Below are 26,975 nucleotides of genomic sequence, written 5' to 3' on the forward strand. Positions count from 1 at the left end.
AGATCGACTAAGTTTCCTGACTCAGTGGGAATAATTCAAAATAGATTATGACAGCTCATTGTCAAAAAAGTAACAAAAATGTTCTTTAGTACAGTATGGTCAAACAAAGATTTCTAGCCTCTTAGCCCTTTTGTACAGAAGGCAATGCTAATCAGCGTTTTTATTCTCTGCCAAAGAAATAAAATAAATAGGTAACAGCTTAATTGATAAGACCATGCCTAAACTTTCAATTTCCGTACAAATTTTGACGATTGTAAGCGCATACGGAGCGAAGTATTTAAAATGCGTTTCAATATTTGGCCGTAAGCGACTCACGGAATACAAATTTATTGAGACATTGTATTTTGCAAGCAATTTAAACTATAATCGCAGTTTATTTCCTCGTGTAAAGAAAGGGATTTAGAGGCATTGCTAATGGTTTTCTTAGAAATTATAACAAAAATGAGATGATATCTGCAGTACAAAAATTTCTTGACAATTTTTAACATTAACAGAAAGGCGCTAGTGTGCTATCATAATTTAGTTTGACCACAGATAATACAATGCTATACTCGTAGTACTGGTACACTACTATTACGGTAGTACTCGTAGTAACATCGTATTCGTACTTTACTAGTACACTAGTATACTTAAAAGTTAATACTAAAAGTATTTTAATCCAATAGTGGTCTATAGTACTAGTACAAGTACGGTATACTAGTACTCCGTACTACGGTAAAGTAGTGTACTAGTATGGTAGTACGATAGTACTAGTACACCACAATTAGTAGTACTAGTACTGATGCCCCCAGGACAACTCTTCGGTCTAAAAGTATATTTTAATAAGTTTCAGAAACTGGGCTTACAATGTAACGATAAATTGCCCACTAATATTAAGATAGCTAATTGTATTTTTAATGGAAGTGTTATATGAAAATTTAGTTTTACTCCGAAACAATTGTTCAATAAAGGTGGCTTTTAGATTGTTTTCATTGTTTTATTTTTGTACACTTTTTCCTTTGATTTTATATATTAAAAGAAGAAATATCTTTAGTTGAGTATAAAAAAATCTGCCTGCCCATATACAGGGTTAATGGTGACTCGACGTATTCCCGCTAGGAGGTGATAAAGGGAATCAATTGTGGTAACCATGTTTTTTTAAAACCACGAACTCATTGGTTGACTTTTGTATACATGTGGGGGTCAAAATTACCAGAAATTATGCCCTTTATCACCTAGCGGGAATACGTCGAATTACCAATAACCTGTATAAGTGTTACTATTTGTATTATAAGGGAAAATAGAAATAAAAGACGTTATTTATATGAAATTGTATTTTGTATAAATAAAGACAATATTTTCTAGTATATAAGAAGAAGTTTGAGAGTAGCCTCAGTGGTTGAAAATAAGGAGTAAAAGGTTAGAGTGGTATGGGCATGTTATGAGAAGGGATGAATCGCATGTAACAAGACGGACGTTAGTTATGAATGTGGAGGTACATTGGTAGAGGTAGACCTAGAAAGAGATGGCTGGATTGCGTGAAAGGTGACATGATGAAGAAGGGAGTGATGACTGAGATGACGGATGATAGAGTTATTTGGAGGACGAAAACCCGGTGCGCCAACCCTACGGGAGTAGAATTAGGCCGGGGAGATGATGATTTCCTAGTATACATACATCATAAAAAATCTAACCTAAAAAACCTTAATATAGCAGCTTGGATATAAAAATAATTTAATAAATTATAGGTAAATTTAAAAATTAGCTTCTAAATAAATTACACAAAATATATGAAAAAACTTATCATTTCAAAATGTGGTAGAATTTAAAGTTTGTGAGTGAAATTAAATAGTTTTCAACTAAAATATTTACAAACTAACTGTCAAATATAGTAATTTATTTGTATGTTGTGGCATAATGTCATTGTAAGGTCGCCCAGGGCGCCCAGGGCCGCGCGGCGTGTCTACTCTCGCTGGCTGTCAACACGTTTGACACGTCGCCAGTCGGGTAAGCCTGATGGCAACAAAAGTATTAACACATTTTTTATTAATAAAGGACGTTCTGAAAACGTATTAGAATCTGAGGGCTTATTACGAATTCTTGAAACCGTTTTTGTAATATTTTCATTTAACTAATGGCTCCACGGCTGTATAAACTCAAAGAATTCTATAAAATGTGTAAAAAAAACTTGTAAGAAGAAGAAAACATATAAACGTATCTAAAAAAATAAATAAAAGAACAAGGTAAAGAATTAATAAAAAAAGATATAACTAGAACTACAGCTGCAGGAATTTAAAAAAAACTGTTACGCGAATATTCCTGATAGACCCCTGCATTTAAAGTTTATTTATAATTAGAATTTATACGTTAATTCTTATGATTTTGAATACGATTTTATAAAAAAAAATGTGCTATTTCTGTATAGTGAATTAAATACTTTTCAACAATATCCAAGTACTTAATATTGCAATTAAATTAATTAAAACAGTGCTCTAACTACGTGCGAGTGTTTAACTCACGTAGACAGAAAGGTATGGTCCTACTGTCAGCGGGCTGTGTCTTTGCATGGTTCAATTACTGACACTGATATCTAAAATAAATACAACTAAATTTTAAACAGTAAAGTCATCAATTTAAATAATTTGACGTTTTTTTGCAGAATTGATCTGCAGCTCACGGTGAGTGGAACGGTTGAACTAAGAGTGCTAATTTAGTTGAGCTTAATGGCTCAGGTCTATAAGAGCTAAATTGTATATTTTACTAACATTATAAATGCGAAAATTTAGATGGATGGATGTTTGTTAGTTTGTAGCCTAAACTACTGAACCAATCTGGATGAAATTTGGCATATTTGTTGAGGATAGTCTGTATTCAACATAGGCTACAATTTTTGTTATAATTCCACGTAGACTGAGTCGCGGGGGAAAGTTAGTTAATAGCTCTATATGATTCTATTTAAAAAAACATTATTAGGCCAATCTCATTTAGATTGAAAGGGCCAATAGCCTAATGGCTTGGGGTACGGATTACAGATCTTGAGGTCGAGGCTTCGAATCCCGCCATTCGACTATTGTGAACCATATCCTAGCACAAGCCTAGAGCTTAGTTGGAATGTTGAAAGGAATTAGTAAATGAACACAAATTTATTAATATTTTATGATAAAAAATATGAATAACTGACTTGTGAGAGCCAGCGCTGCTTGATGAAGTCGGCGGCGCGCTCCCCGAGCATGAGGCAGGCCGCGTTGGTGTTGCCGGAGGGCGCGGCGGGCAGCGCGCTCGCGTCCGCCACGCGCAGTCTGTCCACACCCTGCACCTAATATACCTTTTGAGTTAATACTTTGATACTCGCGACTTCACCCGCGTCAAATTAAAATAATATATATGTCGCAATTAGTATATTAGAGGAAGTTTGAGAGTAGCCCCAGTGGTTGAGAAAATAAGGAGTAAAAGGTTAGAGTGGTATATGCACGTTATGAGAAAGGATGAATCGCATGTAACAAGAAGGATGTTAGTTATGAATGTTGAGGTACACCGGTAGAGGTAGACATAGAAAGAGATGGATGGATTGCGTGAAAGGTGACATGGTCAAGAAGAGAGTGATCACTGAGATGACGGATGATAGAATGCTTTGGAGGACGAAAACCCGCTGCGCCGACCCTACGGGAGTAGGATAAGGCAGGGGAGATGATGATGATGATGATGATATGTCACAATTAGAAGAAGAAATCAATTTGAATTTAAGTCATAATTAGAACACGAGCGCCGCCACGATTTTCGTGAGAACTTAGATTATTCTGAAAATAGGGATTGTTACGAGAACATTGTTTGAACGATATGAGCTTGGTAGATAGATGATATCCTGATTGAGGAGTATTGTGAATGTGTTCCTGAAATCCGACTTTACCCATGGCCGTCCACATGTCATCTCGAGTACTAGTAATTCTGATATCGTGCTAGCTCAAGCCGACATTGAAAACGTAGCTTTTGAATTTAGAATTTTTGAAATTAGCCCAATAGTTTTTAAGTTATTTAAAACCATACAAATATAGCAAAATGTCATAAACTAGGTATCTACACTAATATTATGAAGAGGAATTTCTAATACAAAGGCATAGATTACATTTTTTTATTATTGTTATTTCACTTGAAGGAAGTCGCGAGCAACAGCTAGTCTATAATAATATTATAAAGAGGAAAGATTTGTATTTTTTTATCTATTTGAATATAAAAACGACTGAATTATTAAAAAAATTCTTTCACCATGAAAAAGCTACGTTATCACTAAGAACATAGTCTAAAAAAAAATTATATTTCATGATTTCACATAAACGAAGTCGCGAGCAACAACTAGTAGTCAAAATTCTATTCTAGTATACCTGTAGTAGAGGATCTAGGACCGCGTCAGGGTCTCCCCGAGGTCCCATCCTGCAGGAGCCGGCCTGGTGGTTCTCCGGCCCGGTCTGCATCCTGACCGCGCACTCCCAGTACGCGTCGCAACCGAACTTGAACTTCTCACAGCCTTTTACTGGCGTCTTGTTTAATTTTAAACCGTATTTCTTTAACGCTTTGGTCTCTGATAGCTTGATCACGAATTTTATGCCTTCGATTAATGTTTTCACGTCATCTGGATGGGTTAGGTAGCTAGGAGAAATTGTGTAGGCTTCAGAATTCAGTACAAAAAATCATACTAATATTATAAATGCGAAAGTTTAGATGGATGTTTGTTAGAGTTTGTAGCCTAAACGACTGAACGGATTTCGATGAAATTTGGTATAGATGTAGAAGATAGTCTGGAAGAACACATAGACTACTCACTTTTGTTTTTTAATTCCACGCGGACGAAGTCGCGGGCGAAAGCTAGTATGTAATAATTCAAAGTGAAGAAGTAATCACTTTAGGGTTAACTAAAATTCGGTAGTGTCCAATGTGACGTATAACTAATGTTTTTTTTTTATTTCATATCTTAAAATATGACTACTAAAAATCATTTATTTCGCTACAAAATTGATATGAAATAACCATTGGCTAAATAAAAACAATAACTCTCGTGCTAGTAAAACGCGGCAGGAGTGTTGTGACGTCACCAAACAACAAACAAAGCATTTTATTGGTTCTTAGTTATCAGAAGTCAAAAAGTGATTCAATTCACTTATGCATCGACCGATAGCATTGCATTTTAGAACTTGGCAAGATAATTTTAATGATTTAACGCTACTAAAAGTGAATATATTAAAAAAAAATTATAAACAAGTTTTTAAAATATAAAAAATCCCTATGATACTTACTTGGCATAAATTTTGGGATATGCGAAGGGGTCGCTGCTGGCTATCTCCAGCCGCCCCCTGCTCTTGGGGCGCAGCACCGCGGGGAACACCTGTATGGTGCGGGAGCCGCCGCCGAGGCTCTCCCCCACCATGCCGGTCTTGGCGCAGTCCGCGAGGAAGCCGCCGAAGAACAGCTGGATGTCAGGGTTGTCTCCTGCGGGGTCCGCGTACTTCGTGTTGATGAACGCTGTCACCTCTGATATACCTGGGTAAAAGAAGACTCTAGAAGATACTCATGCTTATGGATAGCTTATATGCTAAGTATAAATGTTGAGTTTGCTCAATTTAAAGTGCATATCATATGGTTCCAGGATTACAATGGTAGAGCCCGCTTTAACATCTTCGCACGATTGGGCCGGCTCGCCCGGTGCAACCACGACCACATAGAAGACAGGCGTGAAGTGGGAGCAATTCCGCGTACAGCCTGATGAGTGTGGTGCCGGAGGTCTAATTTTAGTCCCTTTCCCTTTCCACTCTTTTCTTAAGAGGAGGAATGGGAAGGAAAAGTGGATTTGACGGTGGAGGAGACGCATAGGAAAGGGAAATGTCCTCTTTTTGTGCGTCTCCTCATGCGTCAATGAAGGGTAGGCAGCGCATCTGCAATTGCGGATGTTTATGGGCAGCGGTCGCTTTTAATTTCGGTGGATTCAGGCCGCTTGCTCGCTTGCCACCTTATATTATAAAAAAAAACGAAATTGAATAGTTAATTATACACACTAATATTATCTAAAGGAGTAAAACCGTAGCATAAATTTATAATTTAGTGACTATTAGGGCCTGTCCCACTAAATTCTAAATAGTCTGATAACAATCTAACGTGTAAAATATGTGATGGAAATAAAGGATTTTGTTACCTTATCTTGTTACGTCATTTATAGCTATCTGAACCTATATCAGCCAGTGTGGGACAGGCCCTTAATAATCTAACCGATAATTAAGTAACTGAATGATATCTTCAGTAATGATGTCAGGCCTGAATTTGCCAAAATGGCAAAGTGACCGCTGCCCATATACGTCAGCAAATGTAGATGTGTTACCCAATTTTAATCGACAGAGAATCATATAAAGATTTTAGTCCCCATTTCTGTCTCTAACGTAAAATCTTTTTACCTTTTCCACCGATTCCTTAAAAAAAAACGAGAAAAAGAAGGGATTAAAATAAGACCTCCAATACGCACACAAACTTACCAGTTCCAGACATAAGACCATCCCTGAATAGGAGATATTCCATAGCCGTGGCCCAGTTGAGTGGCGCGGTGTTGTTATCCTTGAGGATGAAGCTGAGGAAGTGTGTGACGTGGTTGTGCAGGTTGCGGCCCACCGCGGGCAGGGGGTGCACCACCCCCACCCCCGCGCGCCGCAGCACGGCGGGGTCGCCCACGCCGCTCAGCTGCAGCAGCTGGGGGGAGGCCACCGCGCCAGCACTGGTACACACTCCACATTCAGAATCTTTTAAGTTATTAGTTGATATTGTCTGCGTGGAATTAGCACTGATGAAGCTTTTTTTTTTTTTTTTTTTTATTTATTTACGGATAACTTACAGCTAGCTTAAAAAAACAATAATAAAATAAACAAAAAATGAAGGCCAATTACAAGTTACAAGTTTTTTTTTTTCTATTTTTTTAATTTTAGTTTTTTAATTTTCTATCTATACTATTATAATAAAGCGCAAACACACTTCTTTGTTGCCTAATGTCAGCAATTACAGCATGTTTTTGAATGATTCTTTTTTTTAATAAAAAGCCCTACACTTACGTCACGCTATAGGCTATATATTTTAATGCCATTAAACTAAGGGGGTAAATATTTTGGATAAAAACCCTAATGTGGGACAGAGACCATAAGTTGCTGCCAACATCAAGGAAGCAAGGTTGTCATTTTGACAATTTTAATTGATAATTTGACAATTGTAAACAATAAAATAAAATTTTCATAATTTCATGCGGATGAAGTCGCAGGGTAACAGCTAGATCAGAATAATTCAAGACGTGACGTCTGTGTGGAGTTAAAAACTACAGTAGACTAGTAGGCTATGTGTTCTTCCAGACTATCCTCTACATTTATGGCAATCATCGAGATCCGTTATGTAGTTCAGGCTACAAACTATATAAAGTATCGAATTCAATTTCTATGAAGGCAAATGCCATACTTAATAGACAGGTATCGATATTAACTTAACTCAACTAAAATTATTATTTTCTTATTAACTAATTTATAGGACAATTCTAGTATTGATTATAGTGTAGAGAATTTAGCGATGACAGAAATAATAGCGAAATCCAATTCGATTACGTACTGTAGTAGTAATAAACATTTATTTACTCTCATTATTTGTTATGGTCATTATTAATTTGAGAAAACAGTGTTTTTTTTTTAATTCAAAAATCGATTCCAACCTCTATAAGAATAAAAATCGAAAATCGATAAGATTCATGACTGATTTTACACAACCCATCCCTACTACATTTGAAATGAATTGTCAAACTAATTTAAATTATTTAGACACACTATAATATAATAATATAGATTATTTTTATTTTAACATCCACGAAATCGGAACATATAATCTAATGGAAAAAATCAATATCTTACCTTAAAATAATTTCATTGTTAGCGAATATAGTCTCCATAGTGCCGTAGCTGTTCCTAAGTTGGACGGCGTACGCTTGCCGCGTCTTCTGGTTGATGAGCACTTTGGTGACGGTGGCGTTGAGCATGACGTGCAGGTTGCGGCGGCGCAGCGCGGGCCGCAGGAAGGCGCGCGCGGCGCTCAGCCGGGACCCGTTCCTATTGGTCGTTTGAGCGATCGCGAACCCCGTGTGATGTTCCCCGTTTAAATCGCGCGATTTATAACCTAAAAGGTTATATTACCAATTATCAAGACTCGTGAGATGACTATGTGATTTATTAGCTGTTCCCGTGTGGTTAAATCCGCACGAAATAATGAAATAACTAGCTTTTGTCCGCGACTCCATTCGTGTGGAAATAAAAAAAACTAAAGTAGCCTATCTTCTATATATGTCAAATTTCATCGAGATCCGTTCAGCATTTTAGGCTACAAACTCTAACAAACATCCATCCATACATACATCTAAACTTTCGCATTTAACTATAATATTGGTAAGATTAGTAAGAAGTAGGAATATTTCATTGTTTTCATTTGTCAAATTCTCAATTAAAATAACCTTGCCTCCTTGATGTTGGCAGCTCGTAACTTATGGTCTCTTTTCCACATTTTTAATCCAATTTATTTACTCCCTAAGTTTAATAGCGTGAAAATATATAGCTTAAAGCGTGACGTAAGTGAAGGGCTTTTTATTAAAATGGGAATGAAGGATGTAGAACATAAACTGGAAGAACACATAAGCTACTCACTTTTGTTTTTTTAAATTCCACGCGGACTGAGTCGCGGGCGAAAGCTAATGACTACTGTTAATAAAAATATTATTAACAGTAGCCTCTTATTAATAATAATCTAATTTCTGGACAATTTTTTTTTTTTATAATATAAGGTGGCATACGAGCAAGCGGCCACCTGAATCCACCGAAATGGAAAGCGACCGCTGCCCATAGACATCCGCAATTGCAGATGCGTTGCCTATCTTAATTGACGGAGGAGTAGACGCACATAAATAGGACATTTCTCCTTCTTATGCGTCTCCTCCACCGTCAAATCCACTTTTACTTCCCATCCTTTTCTCTTAAGAAAAGGGTGGAAAGGGAAAGGGACTAAAATTAGGTCTCCGGCACCACACTCATCACACGAAACGCGGAATTGCTTCCACTTCACGCCTGTTTTCTGTGTGGTCGTGGTATTACACCGGGCGAGCCGACTTATTCGTGCGAAGATGTTAAAGCGGGCTCTACCACTGATCAATTTTGAATTAGTGACATTTTTCTAATATCTTAAATGCTAGAGACTTCATTAAATTGTCAGAATAAGTCATCTTACCTAATTCTTCACCAGCTTTAACAATGCTGTAGCTGAGCGGCGGATGGTAAGGGAACTGTGAGACGGTGAGGGGTCCGCCAGTGCCGTGGTAGCCAGGGTCCATCTCCGCAGCCTGCTTATTGTCCTCCGACTTGATGAAGTACGGTAACACGTCGTCATAGGACCAGCCCTCGATGCCGGCCGCCGCCCAACTGTCGTAGTCCTTGCGGGAGCCGCGGATGTACATCATGCCGTTCATAGCTGATGTGCCACCTAACACCTGCTCATTATGAAGTATTGAGGACGACATTATTCTGTTGTAAATCAAAGATATTGAAATATATAGACCGGGAAATTTTTATACTGGTTCTTTCTTCGAAAGGTACTATCAGTAGTCAATTTTAGTGCCACCTCGTGTACTTGTGGCATGTAATGAATTTACAAAATTATAATAAACTCCTTCTTTTTGACCGACTTCCCAAAAGAAGGACGTACTCAATTCGTCTGTATGCTTTTTTTGTTATAAAATAAATGTAAACAGTGTTACAACCAAAGACATTAAAAAAATACATAGACGCGGCATTGAACAAAATGTTTTCACCGGTAACTTCTTTGCAAGATAGCAATTGTCAAGTTTAGGGCCACCTCGTGTACTTCTGACATGTAAAAAATTCACAAAAGTAATTTCAACTTGAAAGATTAAGCTTTATATATAAAAATAAAGAGTTACAAAATATAAAATAAAAATTTAAATAAGACCTATTAGCAATTAATTATGTGTTTTTGGAACTATCAATAGATAGCGTAGTGATGATTATGTAAAAAATATGTCAAGAACTGTCAACTGTGCCTACTCTATCTATCATTTGAAACTCTTTAACTATACCTTTCCTCTAGGCCAGTAGCAGCGGCGCTCGTCCTCGCCGAGGCAAGCGGCTGGCTCGGGCTCCGTGCGGTATCCCCAGTCGATACTGGACCCGATGAAATTCAGGAACATTGAAGGTACTTGGCTGCCCGTAGGCTCGTCAAAACCTTAAGAAATAGATTAATCTAGAAGTCAATTAAAGAAAAGAAAAGTTCTCTTGGAATACTTATCATAATTTAATACTAGCTCTCGCCTGTGACTCCGTCCGCGTGGGATTATAAAAAACTATAGAAAGAAGTCTACGTGTTCTTCCAGACTATCCTCTACATCTCTACCAAGTTTCATTAATATCCGTTTGTTAGTTTTGGCAACAAACTCTAACAAACATCCATCCATCTAAACTTTTGCATTTATAGCATTATTAAATAATCATACTAATATTATAATTATGAAAGTTTAGATGGATGTTTGTTAGAGTTTGTAGCCTAAACGGTTGAAAGGATCTCGATGAAATTTGGTATGGTTGTGTATAAGTTCTGAAAGAACACATAAGGTGCATACTTTTTTAAAGCCACGCAGACGGCGACACGGGCGAAAGCTAGTTAATAATTAGTAAGAAGTGATATGGAGTTGAATAATTTTCATAAAAAATAAATGTAGCTTTATTTTAAATTACAATTGTACTTGCTTAGTCATATTTCTATCAGTTTCGACTATTGAACAAATGAACACAAACGTATTAGCTTTTTTTCTCCGTTTACTCATATTTGAATACTTACCGGCTTCTAACAGCAGTACCCTCCAATGCGGCACTTCTGACAGCCTGGCAGCTACCACAGAGCCAGAGGACCCTCCGCCTACCACTATGAAGTCGTACACAGAGTCCATATGACGACGGTACTGGGGAAATAAACTATTATTTAAAAAAAAGATTGACAACCTCTGTATTTAGGGTGGGTATTGAATTGCATTCGATAAAATCAGAGGTAAGAAACATTTTTAAAGTTTTATTAACTTTTTTTTGCGTGTATTGGAATCATAAGCTTTCGTATTGTTTCTTTGTTTTATATTTTCTTATGATGAATTATTCCATTTTGATGTAGACTGAGAATTCCGCGACCGCATCTTTTGGGAACGATCTCGTTTGGTAATGTCGGAAATTCTCAGCATTGTTACAGTTTTTTATATAATTCATTATTTTATAACATTGCGATTTGAAATCATTAATGCTAAAACATTTCATAGATTATTTATTACATAGAGCGGGCGCACACTTTAGACTAAACAATCGCACAACTGCTGTGCGATAGTCGTTTGTTTCACAGCCAGTTCAACTGCAACTAAAAATCGAGTGGTGTGTTCACCTCCATATAAGCTCATAGAAATCAAAGCCAGACTAAACAGTTGTGCGATAATAACATCCTTAAACAAAATAAAACAAATAAAATAAAATAATGTTTAATCCTTGTCAACACTACAATTATGAATCAAAAAAAGTAATTAAATACAATATAATGAGAAACGTAACTAATGAAATGAAAAAAAAAAGAAATATTTAAAATTAGCGTTGCAATGCTGATTGGATTGGGTCCTCGCTCAGCTTACATTGTTCATGTAATTTAATTTGTAAACAACGACAACATAGCACAACCTGATTTAAATTATTGTGCTTAGAAATATTGAAGGAAAATCCACAATAGACTAGCAATGTTCTATGCCTCACCTGCGCCCTACCACAAGGATCTTCTAAATCGCATTGACTCCTGAGGAATACTTCCAGTAAGCCCATGAAGAGCATAAACGCGCCGCCCCCACATGCTGCAGCTAGCGTCGGCCCCGGCTGCGACATCGGACAGTCGCACGTTATAGCCATCTGTGCAAAATAATCAGTCTAGTTTTAAGAAGAAAATTAGTATCGAGAATTGGCGCAACACTACATTATCGGCATAAACGTCACGTCCCTAGCTGACAGCTGTCAATGTCACTAGAAGGTTAGATATTGGCGCGCGATCGTGAGTCCTGACGTGATAGTAGGGGAGCCGACGATGCCAAATGGGGATTTACTCGAACGTCGTAGATACCTATTGGGATGCAAAGCTTAGATGATAAGAAGAAAAAAATGTTATGTGATATATAACTTTAGACCGGTGGGGGGAGAGGATATAGATTTTTAAATATGTAAAAAAAACTGTTGCATGGATATAATATAATTTTAGTAATGTACGTATGTTAATCTGATCGTTTGCATGATGCGGATGGTTGTATATAATGGTTGAAATGAAAAAAATGCTCTGATTCACTAATCTGACGATTTCGATAAGACGCAAACTCGCGGCCATTTTCACAATGTGCAAAAAAAATCGCAATTTTGAAATACTCAAACGCGTCAGATTAAGATATATGTGGTTCATCTTTATGTTCTACACGTACTGTCTCATAATCTGACGATTATCTAGAGGGATTCGCCTGCTATGACAAACAAAAAAATTAGAAAAACGGTTCACCTTAATCTGATCCTGTATCTTTCACGGGCGGCCTTATATATGGTCTTCATGTTTTGTGGAGGTACTTAGCCGGGTACAAAGTATCCCCTTATATATTAATCTGCCGCACTTTAGTAAATCCCGAAATCCCCGCTTCGGCTCCCCCCTACTATGAAGTGTTGCTCTGAGTGTAAACGATAGTATCAATTAAATAAATTGTTTAAAACTAGAACATTAAAGACCAATTAAAAGACCCATCACTAAACAGTCTATGGAGTTAATCTACCAGATTTTGATATAATATTTAAAGTAAGAGCCATTGAAACAGGATAAGGCAAAGTAATTTAGCGCCGCCTTATTTGTGTCGTCTTAAGAAATCGCGCAAGATCTTTAAATAACTATCGCACAACTGTCGTCCTATTGTCGATTGTTTCGTATCAAATTCAACTGTTTACACAACTTAAAATCGAGAAGTGTGCGCATCTCTATGTAAGCGGAATCAAAGCGAGACTAGATAGTTGTGCGATAGTTGAGTCGAAGGTGTTTGCGCTCTTAAAATAATCGTTGGACTAGTCGCACTAGAAACAGACCAAGAAAACTAGCAGAAACTTTGACATGATTCTCATCAAGAGATAATTTATTACAGCGCCATCTATGAATGAATTAAATAACACAAAATTTGAAGTATTGCATCTTATAAATCGGACAAGTTTTACATGTATCGTAATTTCACGTTCAATCACATATAAAATAATTTTGCCTCGAGGCAAAATGTAACAAGATATATGATATGGGGTATTTTACGTAACATAGGTAAATGTTTTAATGTCTCCAGTTTTATATGTTGCAATTTTAAAATGTAGATCAGAAGTCAGCAATCAAATTCAAACACCATGATTTAAGACCTTTTCTCGAGGTTATTAACCAATTTGGTTACTCAGTTATTTTCGAAATACAAAGTGTTAAATCGGTTTAAAAGTTTTGAGAATTTAACAGATTATTAACTAGTGACTGTCTAGTCGGTTTAGAATTTAAGAAATAAGACTGTTGCCTAATAAAACTAATATATTTTTTTAATCACAGCACGTACAATAGACTAGTATTATGACTATTTAAAGAATACGTTCACACTCGTAAACTATTGTATTAAAAACAGTAATAAGAGAACACTTGATTAGCCCGCGGTTTATCTCAATGCTGATTGGTCGAAAAAGTGCACAGAGTAAAATGTCATAGATTAAGTAAATAACAGTCACAGATTAAATAAACATCAAAGATTAAGTGACATCTAAGATTTTCGCGTGATTTATTACCGGTACTCTATGATTGTTTAACGACTACGTTAATTATGTTTAAAAATGATGGATGTTCGAGGGCAATTAATATGTTATTATGGTCAAGAATGGTTGCACATTAGGGTCAGTTTTGTTAGGAATATAATTGATCAACTGCACTGTAATCCGATTTGTCATGCAAAGATAACAACTTGCATGAATTGTAAATACATTTCTTAATTTAGGTATATTTGTAGTTAAAAAAAGAAGGCTGGATACATATGGCTCTTTTAGCATACGTTAGCCGATGGTTCTGAGAGTTGAAGACGCGAAATGTGTATTCACCGTAAAGGCTTTAATTGGTCATATCGTAAAAGTTTACGCAGCAAAGAATAACTGTCTATTACAGAGTTGAGGTTAGAAATTGCGTAACATCTCAATAACGTTAATCTTAATGTCAAGTTTGAACTAAATAGGAATTACGAAAATTAACTAAACGAATATTGTAAGATGGCAAACAAGTTAAATATAGGATTGCTATAAAAAAGGTATTTATTTGACTAAAATAGAGGGATTACCATATATGTTGCAAATCAACGTAAATAAACTTCCTTTAAAAGTCCGGAAAATAAATATGGCGGCGGATGCAAATGAAGAGGTTTGTTTTATGCGAAAATTACGTATTTAACGACTCTAAATCCATGTGAACAATATATATCTTAATTAAAATAAAAATAATGAAAATTATTTTGTATTTATAATTTAAATATTACTACTGTTAGGAATAAAATTAGTACCGTGCTATAGAATTGGCGCAACTCTAGATTATCGGCATAAACGTCACGTCCCTAGCTGACAGCTGTCAATATCACTAGAAGTATGGATAGATTTGGCGCGCATCCTAAGTCTTGACGAGAAGTATTGCTCTGAGTTAAAAGCGACAGTATCAATTAAATAAGTTGTCTAATACTACACAGAAATAGAAAAAAAAGTTGAAAATAGATCTTATTGTGTATGTAGTAAGATATGTTATTATGTACACAAATGTAACATTTAGATAAAACGTACTTTTATAGCTGTAATACCGTAACTACTCACAATTATCTCTCTTATTATGCAAGTACGAAACAGAAAGTACAACAGTACAAATAATCTTCAAAATTATAATTCGAAAGTACCATTATATAAGACGCATCTAAAATTTAATTGCTAAATATCAAACTAGCTATTCAATTTAAATACATTATAATTGTGCTTCGGCGTTTATCATTACATTCAATTACAATTATTATAATAACTAATAGCTAAACGTTGTCATTAAAACTTTAATTAAATAAATTGGCTACTAATTGCACTTAATTTATACGTCTAAGTTAATAAATAAATAAAATAATTCTATGTTTTCTTTTCAGAATCCGAAATGTGTCCCTTAAACTTCTGCAAAAATAGTCAATAAGACAACCGTATTCATTTGTTCTTTGTTATAATTAGGCATTTTGAGCACTGATTTGTTGTCAATGGTTAGGAGAAACAACAGCTTCTGCTCCGTTCGGACTTTTGATGTTAAAACTAGTGTTATTAGTTCAAAAACGCAACTATAAAATTGCAAGAATCAAGACACAAAATACTGCAGTTTATATCCAGTCCATTTATATTATGTCAGTGATTTTCAGTAAACCGGTCTTTTTTATCCCTTTATTTCGATGTTATAAAGCACTTAGCTTAGTAATTGTCTCGAATGTTCTATTCTAGAACTATCATTACAACAGCAGCCTTTTTATTAGCAATAAGTGGACTTCGACACTAAGTTCAAGTTAAAAGTCCTATGATTGTATTACGTTTACTTAAGATATGAAGGTTACTTAAACCATTAAGTCCACTTTAAGTTATTTTGTAGTATGTTATATAATAGTTACAGTTCTGTGCATTTTTTTACAAACTAGCTGTTCCCGTGCGGCTTCATCCGCATGAAATTGTAAAAAAATTATTTCATTGTTTACATTTGTCAAATTCTCAATAGAAAATGTCAAAATGACATGACATTACAAATCTTGACAGTCTTGCTTCCTTGATGTTGGCAACAACTTATGGTCTCTTTCCCACATTAGGGTTTTTATCCAAAATATTTATCCCCTAAGTTTAATAGCGTGAAAATGTATAGCCTAAAGCATGACGTAAGTGTAGGGCTTTTGATTACGAAAAGAATTATTCAAAAACATGCTGTAATTGCTGACATCTTAAGCAACAAAGAAGTGTGTGTTTACGCTTTATTGTAATAATAAAATAAAATAATAAAATAATAATAATAGTATAGATAATGATGAAATGATAATCTGATTATTTTGGGAATCATTTTTTTTTATTGTAAGAAAGTGATATTGTATCGTGTCAGAATTAAAATGAGTAAATGCCCTTTTCGTTTAATATGGGTTTTAATATAACATTCAACTAAGATACCTAAACCTATAAAAAAACTTCTTTTTTATTTCTTTGCAGAATTCTATTTCGCAATGTCTTTAGTTAAAGAGATAAATCAAAATCCATTACTAATAAGTTCACGTAACATAAATTATATACTGGTCAAACGTCTACAGTTATGTTACGTCTGAAATTGTTGACCTCCAGTGGGTCAGAAAGTTGCCTAAACCATAAATCAGTCGAATACGTATGACAGTAACAGATTGGATGATTAGTAACGGTGTAATAAATGACTTAATAGAATCATACTACTCGTAATACAATAGAACCTCGATAAGTTAAAGTCCAAGGGGGACACAAAATGTTTTAAGTTATCAAGAGTCTATGTTATAGAGGTTTTGGGCTCTGATGGGAAGGGAACATATTATTTTTTGAAGTTATAGAGGTTTTTAAGTTACCGAGGTTTGAGTTATCGAGTTTCTGCTGTATTATAATCAGTAATAAGAGCGAGCACACTTTGACCAAACTATCGCACAACTGCGATTGTCCATTGTTTCGCAGTAAATTCAACTGATTATTTGGTCATTAAAAATCGAGTAGTGTGCGAATCGAAAGAAAAGGCTTTTACCGCGACAGTCGGCCCGTATACAGAAGATAAGTTAACAGACTAACAATACTAATATTTTTTTTTTTGCATGAAATTGTTTAAGAACACTAACCGTACTAACAAATATATACATTTTTCTTTCCACGTTTTTCTTGACAGATAATTATTTTGAGTTTTTAGTATATTTTGTTAGTGTTTTTTTAGTATAAGTGTAAATATGTAAACAAAAAATGTAATCATAAGGGAAATAAAGCTATCTTTATCTTTATCTTAGTGTGCGAATCGAGTAGTGTCCGCATATAAGGTAATAGGAATCAAAGCGTGACTTGTGCGAAAGTTTAGTCAAAGGCGTGTGCGCTTTTAGTATCGAATTCCACTGCAAGCACGTACTATCAATAATCTTATTGTGTTACGTAATAAAGGATTATCCGTCATAACTAATCTGTCAAAGATTAAAAAAGATTTCCTTCTCTAGCCTAGAAAAAAAATATATAATTGTTAACTGTAACTAAATTTGTTTCGCTTTGAGTTTAAAATTTTATTTGGTTGTTGAATTTTTCATACACATTTTCATGAATTATCTTACAGATAAAGAAGTTCGTGTTTGACATAATCTTTAGGTTTATTGCATTTTATTTTGCATACACTCGGAAGACTTTTTGAGACAAAAAGTCGTGATACACGTTTGGATTTCCGCCATTTTATCTTTTGACTTTTGCGAAAGTATTATGAGAGTTTTATTGCAGTTACGTAATGTCACATGACATGATTTGTTTTATCAAATGTTCCAGAATGTCTATTGAGGTCACGAGATAGGTTAGAACTTTCTTAAGTGAAAGTCCTAAAGTAAGACCTAAATACGCTGCTACTAGTAATAATTTTGATTCTGAGCTTAAACCCGCGACTTCAGCTCGGTATTCGACAAAAACTTCAGTAACCTATGTGTTGTTCCCGACTATGTTCTACAAGTCTTTCTGATCCGTTAAGCCGTTTTGATGATAGGAAATAACAAACTACCAACCATCCATCTAAACTGGTTTTTATATTAGTAAGAAGTAAGATTAGGATCTAGAACTATAAATATTAATTAACAGTGTAACTGTGGACATTTAGAAGAAATAGACAAAAAACAAATGCTATTTTTTCAGTGTCTGACATACGGGTAGGAAATATAAGTCCTTGACTGTGAATGCCTAGGGTTGTCTTGTTATTTACAATCAGCAAATCTGGCTGCGGGTTTTTACGACCGTAGAAACCCCGAGATTGCCGCTGCTGATCGTAAGTCCTTTGTTTTGGTAGTACAATCATTAACACAAATGCTATAATATTTTACTTTATCTTAATTAAATATAAATAAGAGAAAGTCTTCAAAGAATTTTGTCAAAATGTTTTTGTCCAATAAAGAATTTTTTGTTTTGTTTTTGACATTACATAAAATTGACACATTTAATAATCCCGATTTATTGTACACTTCTGTCGAAAAATTGCAAATACTTTTTTTAAATGACTATATTGTTTTAAAAAAAATTCAAAAGATAGCACAAAGTAAGAAGTTTAATTACAAATATATCTTTATATAAAAAGAATGGACATATATTTCAGCAACATTTGTACGCGACTGTACATTGTTACAGTCTCTATCTAATCTCGGTTGATTTTTATGTAATTCCAAACACCTCGCCCTCAATGAGCGGTATTTCTCATTAGCTTGTGCTTGTGCTTGTGGGAAGTGGGCCACGGGAATCTGTAGGTCTGTAGTTTTGGAGGTTATTTAGTCTTAATTAAATATTTATAATATGATTTCGTTTGTTTGAAAAATTTTATTAAAAAAACGATAGTTGTATCGTATTTTAATATGGAAATTAAAAAGCTAAAACCCTATTTCTATGAATTTCGTTAATAATAGTACAAGGCTAGTAAACAGTTAATATTTAATAGTAATAGTGGCTTAAAAGTGAAGTAACTTTAGCTGTCAAGTTCAGTTCAAATTATATTAATTAAGTTAACATTAACTTGTTATCTCATATTGTAGTTTTAGTTGTAGTATATCATACTAATTTTACTAATATTATAAATGCGAAAGTTTAGATGGATGGATGGATGTTAAAACTTGTAGCCTAAACTTCTGAACGGATTTCGATATTTTCCATAGATGAAGAGGAAAAGAAGAACACATGGGCTACTTACTTAAGTCCACGCGGACGGATTCGCGGGAGAAAGCTAGTTTGTAATAAATTAAATTTTTGTACTCAAGTTTCCGTAGTGTAGCGGTTATCACGTGTGCTTCACACGCACAAGGTCCCCGGTTCGATCCCGGGCGGAAACAACGCCCTTTTTGTTTATTTTGTAATTCGATTTTTCTTTTTGGATATTTCAAGACTTTTAATTTTAATTATTTTTCACTGTTATCTTTGTCCTTGCCACTTATTCTTTGTGTAACTTACGTACTATAAGTACATTATTAAGCAATATTAGGAGCCTTAAGCAGTAAGTGAAGAAACATTCCCTTCGCGTTTCAAGTTCGAGTGAGTGGCATCTCCGTGTAATGTCAAGGAGTTACCAAAGTGCTTACCGTAATTAAGGTTGCCATGTTTTGGATACAAAAAACAGGACTCTTAAATAAGGATAACAATGATGCTTGCTAATTTTTGGGAAACAAATTATTCCAAATAGTCATATGTTACTGATAACGTAGCTTTTAATGGCGAAAGATTTTTTAAAATCGGCTTTGTGTTTTTTTAGTTATGCCAATACATACAAAAATATCTTTCTTATATTAGTACAGACAATGCACGCTGTATATGGTCGAGGAATAAAGTGGGAAAAGTTTTAACTGCACACCTAGTCTTCTATAACTAAGTACAGTCAGCTACTCAAATGTGTATACAATTACAAAATTTTAGATAATTCTGTACAACTTTGACTTGAAAAATGTACCATATTCGTCAATTACACACAGAAGCACGCACGGATACGTAATTGTATATTCTTAAAAATAATGCCGTACACAAGTTTGTAAATCTTTGTAAATGTATATTTTACAGCGGGTTTTACCGTATTATAGCTGTCTCAGTTTTGTCAAAGGGAATTAAATAGATGGCAATATCAATACAAATGTAGTGGACACGCTGTTTTTGCAGCACGTCCTGAGTAATATAATATACTCGTAGATATCAAGGACAAGTATAATTTAACATTATTGACTGTGTACCGCTCTATCACTTCCTAATTCATAAATTATATCACGATCTGCAGTTACAGTTACACAAAGCGAATTGACAGATAACCTAGAAGCTTTTTAAAATAAATGAATGCAACAAGCGGTAGAAAAAATATCAAATCAAAAGGTGCAAGCACTTTTGTTTTTAATTTTTATTCGCGCACAGATTTGCCGGCATAGTATTCAATAATATTATAACTTAACAAAATAATCTGAAAACATACTTTATTTTTGTAATTACATAAATATGGATTTAAAATACTTTATTTTAACTTAATGAATCCAAAATAACATAGGTATACAAGTGTTAACTATTGTTTTACTATGATTATCTTTTTTTTTATAACATAAGGTGGCAAACGAGCAAGCGACCACCTGAATCCGCTTAAATGGCGAAGCGACCGCTGACCATAGACATCTGCAATTGCAGATGCGTTGCCTATCCTTATCCCACGGAGGAGGAGACGCACATAAACGAGGAAATTTCCCCTTCCTATTCATCTCCTCCACCGTCAAATCCGCTTCCCTTTCCCATTCTCTCCTTACAGAAAAACGGTGGTAAAGAGAAAGGGGGCCAAATTAGGCCTCCGGCACCACACTCATCCGACGAAACACGGAATTGCTTCCATTTCACGCCTGTCTACTGTGTGGTCGTGGTATTACTGGGGGCGTGCCGGCCCTGCACTGCTAACATGTTAAAGCGGGCATTACCACTGTTAAAATCTAATCATTAACAATCTGATTACTATTTATCTCGCAAGAATAACATTTCTTCATACGTTCTGGAAATTAGTAAAAGGTAAGAAAAAGTTCTTATATCTCAATCCTACGCAATATAATATTATTGTATCAACATTAAACAACAGAACGTCATTCTAGATTGCACGTTAAAACGCGTAGTTAAAACTCAATTTAACATTTTTTTAACATCAATTTTACTACACTAGACCAGGGAAGGCGAACCTTTTTGCATTACGCAAAAAAAGAAGAAAAAGACCTTAAACTGTGCAAAAAAGAGTACAGACCAAAAGTCCATAGATCTTACTAATCTTACTAATATTATAAATGCGAAAGTTTAGATGGATGGATGGATGGATGTTTGTTAGAGTTTGTAGCCTAAACGGATCTCGATGAAATTTGTCATAGATGTAGAGCATAGTCTGGAAGAACACATAGGCTACTCGCTTTTGTTTCTTTTTAATTCCTCGCGAACGGAGTCGCGGGCGAAAGGTAGTATTGAATAAAATAAAACCTTATTGCATCAAAATGTCATTTTTTAAGAAATGTTTAAAGCAGTCTTAGACGTGCTTTCAAAAAATTGACTGATTAGTTAATCCCATGATGTGTAGTAATGATATCGCATTCGCTTTTCATATATTACCTATTTCATAATTTTTCGTAAGGTTTTTTTTATTACCGACGAGCCCCAAAAGTTGTGTCGTGTACCATTTATGGCACGTGTACCACTAGTTCGCCACCCCTGCACTAGACTGTGTACAAGTTTTTACACATATGAACGTTTTCGTAATACTTAGACGTTAATAAGTTTATATTTGCGGGAATTAAATATGCGTTAATTGGTCTTGCGTTTTAGTAACGGTTAAATGATGTTTATATTGAAAATCGTAATTAATATAGCTTGAAAGTCGTACATATATCACTGTAATATAAGGCAATACATATACAAGGAAAATAGATATGAAAAATACTTAGAACTATCTGTTCCCGTACGACTTCATCCGCATGAAATTATGAAAATTTTATTTTATTGTTTACATGTGCCAAATTATTAATTACAAATGTCAAAATGACATGACATGATGACAACCTTGCTTCCTTGATGTTGGCAGCAACTTATGGTCTCTTTCCCACATTAGGGTTTTTATCCAAAATATTTACCCTTAAGTTTAATGGCGTTAAAATATATAGCGTAAAGCGTGACGTAAGTGTAGGGCTTTTTATTAAAAAAATATTCAAAAATATGCTGTAATTGCTGACATCTTAGGCAACAAAGAAGTGTGTTTACGCTTTATTGTAATAGTGTAGATATAAGACCATATTAATCTTAATATGACGTTGGGGCCATCAAGAGTAGTGACAAGATATTGATTAAGTTAAGATTTTTCGATTTCACTAACGTTCAAGTGGCGTCGTGGTCAAATTTAACGAACATAAAAAAGTTAGCTGCTTTTAAAGACCTAACTAACATCGGAGATGACCTTGGCTATGACCTTCAAGGAAAGATACGAATAACACCTGGTCATACTCAATCGTTCAGGCTAAGGAAGGTCAAAATGGTATATACATTCCCCTGCTAGCAGCAAAAATTAGCAGTAAATTATTAATAATGTTAAGAAGAAAATTAGTACCGGGCTGTAAAATTGGCGCAACACTAGATTGTCGGCATAAAAGTAACGTCCCTAGCTGACAGCTGTCAATGTCATTAGAAGGATAGATATTCGCGCGCATTCCCGACGAGATCTCCAGTGCAGTGTTAAAATTAATATCGCTAGTTACAGTTATATTAATTGTTTAAATGTAGGAATAATGAAAACGAAGTGTAATACAACTTTCAAGTAAGATTCATATCTGTACTTAATTAACCAACAATTCTCTGTTTTACGGCGAAAGTTGCCAATGAAAGTAAAATGAAGGCATCTCTGTACCAAACATTTAAATAAACAAAGATTTCTGTACGTTTATTACTGTAGATTAAAGTCTAAATGATTAATAATAATAACTAATATAATAAATAAATGTGAAAGTTTAGATGCATGGATGTATGTTTGTAGCCTAAACGGCTTAACGGATCTCGATGAAATTTGGCATAGATGTAGTGCATAGTTTGGAAGAACACATCGGCTACTTACTCTTGTTTTATGTAGTTACACGAAGACGAAGTCGCTGGCGAAAGCTAGTATATCAATAGATTACAAATACCATGTCCAAATTGTTACACGAAGTGTGGGTTTTGGATTATCGCATCGTTTTCCTTAATCTCACTATAACCAATCTCTCCTAATAACCATGATTTTATAGCGAGCGATGTACTTCGAAAAACACTCGGGGCCTATTCCGTAACTCAACGTTAAGCAACTGAAGTAACCATTCGATTTATTATCGCACGCATCAACAACCGCAAGATATTTGTAATTTTAAAAACGCAACTTTATATGGATTGACAGCTCGTTAGCCACTTTAGTTGCCAGTTATTAAAAAAAATCTATTCATACTTTGCCACTCTTAGTAATTTAATTGTAACTTAAACAGACCTTTACATAATTCTTATATTAAATGTAAGGTACTTCGACACCAATTCGAAGTCCTAAATAATAGTTCCTAACAGAACCTAATCAATAACGCAGTCAAGCGCATAATGTTTACAAACACTGGCTGACAACATTATTTATAGGTTATATAGATTTCTTTATGAATGGTAAAGAGGTAAACGAACAAGCAGCCACCTGAATTCACCAAAAAGGCGACCACTGCCCATAGACATCCACAATTGCGGATGCGATGTCTATCTTTAATAGACAGAGGATGTGACGCAAATAAAGAGGACATTTCCCATTCCTATATGTCTCCTAACGTCAAATCAATTTTCCCTTTCTATCCATTCCTTATAAGAAAAGGATGGAAAGGGAAAAGATAAATTATGTCACCAGTACGCACACTCATCAGACGAAACATAGAATTGTTTCTACTTCACGCTTGTCTTCAGTGTGGTCATTCCTGCGAAGATATTAAAGCGGGCTCTACCACTATCAAGACTGTTTCAATAAAAATAATACAACAGCCGTTAATCCATCATAATATTTACCACATATTCGCAAGAGAGCCAGGGGGCAAAGCTAGCTAAATATATAAATATAATGACACGTCTGTGAGTACCGTTGCGACACTGACATGCCGTTTTGAGCAGATAATTCACAGCTTGCCCAACGCGCCGCTGGCTAGTGCAAAAGATGTTATGATCGAGAGAACAATAACGTGTAATTGTACGAAGAGCATGCTCTTGCTTGAAAGTCGGGAGATTTATATAATCTGTAGTTATCATATTAATACTGCATAGGGAATATTGTGACAAACTGCCAATTCGGTATATAAAGATACGATTTATTTGCAAGGATTAATATTCTTTATATTAGAAATTGTGAATTTTCTGTCTACGAGTACTAGGCAGATTTCATGAATGTAGTTTTTTATATTTTTTTTTACAATTTTTCATTCTCTTGGGAAGGGGGGGGGGGGCCCCCCCCCCCTGGCGACTGTTGCATAGTTTTGACTTTTTGACATCAGAGACGAAACGCTAATGTACAATTTTATGGCAATGTTAAATCTTACACAATAAGGCAATTTTTATATTCTGTTTTGACGTGAAAATAATTGATTTTACTGTACAGATTATATTTGGTTAAAATTAGTTGGTTTATATTATTTTTACACTGTATAAAACTATTATCATAATAGATAATTTACATTTAGGTTAATACTAGCTTTCGCCCTCGACTCCGTCTGCGTGGAATTAAAAAACAAAAGAAAGTAGCCTATGTGTTCTTCCACGCTATCCTCTACATCTATGACAAATGTCTTTGAGATCCGCCCGTCTAATCTTTCGCATTTATAACATTAGTAAGATTGCGTAAATATTAATGGAATTTAAGAATTATATGATGGCAACACTGAAAAAGTCAACGACACAAGTCGCATGAAAAGTGACAGTACGATGGCGCGAAACAATGGCGTCACTTATCATCAGCTGATTTTCTTGGATAAGCATTGAATATAAAATGGTAATACCGTATCTAAAATCTATGTCATAAATACGCTGCTTTTGTTTATTGGCGTGAGAATTATACGAGGCATTTATGTAATTTTAGTTATTTGCCGCCAAATAGAACAATTGTGTGTAACGCAATGTATTTGCGCGGAAATTTCTTAACCTACAAATATCAAATAAATCTTAATAAAAACTAGGCTAGACTATTTAAAAATTACTTCACAAGTAAAGTTTATTTGAGTTACGTTAGATAATAGTTTCTTGTCATTAGATGCTGTAAATGTTGCCATTAAAAATATATTTTCGTAAAACTGTAAACAACTAAACTTTTCAATCAGATATTGTCTTATTTTAACCGATTAAATGTAAAAAAAATTATTGACTTTGAACAGCGTTCTCTCTACAATCTCAATAGCTTAGTATCTCGGTAATGCGGAATCTAAAAAAAAACTGTCAATCAAGTATGTCGGTAGAAATGTAATTGCAGGAACTGACATACTCTATGTAGGGAATGTACGGTTTGTCGTGTCGTGACATTTTATAGCTCGATAACACTGTTAACAGCTTCAAGCTTCAGGTTTTCTAAACCTTTGGCGTTAAAAACGATAACGACTCGATGAGAATGTTATATTTCATGAATATTGGACAAAAGTTTGTAAACCCCTTTCATAGGGAAAGGAAGGGAAAGTAGATCTGTCGAGGGACGGGACATAGTTAGGGGAAATATCTGCTGTCAGTACGTTCCCTCCTCTGTTAAATTTAGGTATGGCAAAGAAGGCAACGCATCTGTAAATGCAAATCTCTATGGGCACCAGTAAATCGCTATTTTGGTGAATGCTTCTTGCCCGTTTGACACTTTACGTTATTTTAAAAAAAACTAGAGAGGGTTACTGTCATAATACCTATAGATGCAATTATTATTTTTAATTATTTCAAAAAACTTTCATTGGCCAGTGTACTTGGGCTAATGCAGAAAGGAAAGGAATATTCCGGGCACAAGGTCGCAAACTTTGATCGTCTTCAGGTCAAATCGACCACACGAGTGTAGCAATTAGTGACTCTTGTGTAAGTCACAATTAAGTTACATTTAAGTGTACAAGCTTATATAATCTAAACTTTGCTGAGACGAATTAAAAAAATCAATTGTTGTTAGGTACGATTCTAAACAGCTTGTAACGAATTACAATTTTCCAAATGTTTCTATTTCGGATTATTTAATTTAAAGATCATTTTAATTTGAAATGCCTACACTTGAGTCTTATTATTTTCCTTTTTGGTACTTTCTTAAATATTAAAATCATTACTTTCATTTAAGCTCGTTTTATTTTAACAAATCAATAAAATCAACCAATAACGTAATTATAAATAAAAAAAACTTACCTCAACAAATAATTACTGGCAACACAAATCACTAGAAAAAAAAAACAATTCAAAAAGCGCGCCGAGTCAACTTTTAGAGGTTAGTTTTGGCGCGTGCGTGGTCTGCGTCCGCGCGTGTCGCACTGGCAGGCAACACTCCGATATGAATGGCTTTGCCGGCGTTTGGTGAACTTTGATTATTTCATCCAAAGCTTCTAACAATAACATTTTAGATCAAGGTTTCCAAATTAAGAAGGGATAAATTTTAAACTAAATTTGCAAATTGATAATAATGTATCAAACGAAGGATTGTTGACAGTAAAAGTTTAAAATTAAATGCATTTTAACATCTCTACAACATATTTCTTGGTAAGTTCAATAGTTATTTTTTATAGTTTCAATTCGTATCTTCAATAATAGCATAATATAATAATCACTTAACAACCACAGATTCAACAAAACCGCAAACCAATCGTGCGTAAAGTTACAGCATCGCAAATTATTGGTCACGGTAGATCCTAGTTGGACAATTGTTTACTGATGCAATCTTATAATGAAACCTTCGCATTGACAGAAGCCATAAATCGTGCGTAAATCTACTAATACTATTATTATTATAAAGAGGAAAGATAAAGATAAAGAGGAAAGATTTTTATTCTTATATGTATTTGTCACATAAAATTTCCTGAGCCGATTTCAAAAATTGTTACTGTGAGTAACATAGTTAGG

At 34.8% G+C, this 26,975-nt stretch overlaps 1 protein-coding gene and 1 non-coding gene across 2 annotated transcripts; one reads left to right on the top strand and one right to left on the bottom strand.

Annotated features, from left to right (window-relative positions):
• Window positions 1–1,576: 1,576 nt before the first annotated feature.
• LOC106109938 (glucose dehydrogenase [FAD, quinone]) lies at window positions 1,577–26,588 on the bottom strand. Its single transcript, XM_013291599.1, has 11 exons — window positions 26,268–26,588; window positions 11,826–11,975; window positions 10,882–11,002; window positions 10,124–10,269; window positions 9,259–9,517; window positions 7,899–8,160; window positions 6,495–6,730; window positions 5,268–5,511; window positions 4,359–4,623; window positions 3,161–3,295; window positions 1,577–1,992 (listed from the first exon to the last, which is right to left on the bottom strand). The coding sequence occupies exons 2-11, from the start codon at window positions 11,973–11,975 to the stop codon at window positions 1,900–1,902; spliced, it is 1,911 nt and encodes a 636-aa protein (XP_013147053.1). The 5' UTR covers window positions 26,268–26,588; the 3' UTR covers window positions 1,577–1,899.
• On the top strand, window positions 19,138–19,210 carry Trnav-cac. Its single transcript has one exon. It is a non-coding gene; the product is annotated as a tRNA-Val (tRNA).
• Window positions 26,589–26,975: the final 387 nt, after the last annotated feature.

This window comes from Papilio polytes, unplaced genomic scaffold (genome assembly GCF_000836215.1).
Source record: "Papilio polytes unplaced genomic scaffold, Ppol_1.0 DF824269.1, whole genome shotgun sequence".
NCBI lineage: Eukaryota > Metazoa > Arthropoda > Insecta > Lepidoptera > Papilionidae > Papilio > Papilio polytes.

Excerpts from the sequence above, each read along its gene's own strand:
- LOC106109938 (XM_013291599.1), bottom strand. The coding sequence starts at position 11,975 with ATGGCTATAACGTGCGACTGTCCGATGTCGCAGCCGGGGCCGACGCTA. Across the intron at positions 5,512-6,494 it reads TGGTCTTATGTCTGGAACTG|GTATATCAGAGGTGACAGCG; the intron begins GTAAGTTTGTGT and ends TCTTTTACCCAG. Across the intron at positions 1,993-3,160 it reads AGCAGCGCTGGCTCTCACAA|GCTTACCCGACTGGCGACGT; the intron begins GTCAGTTATTCA and ends TGTTGCCATCAG.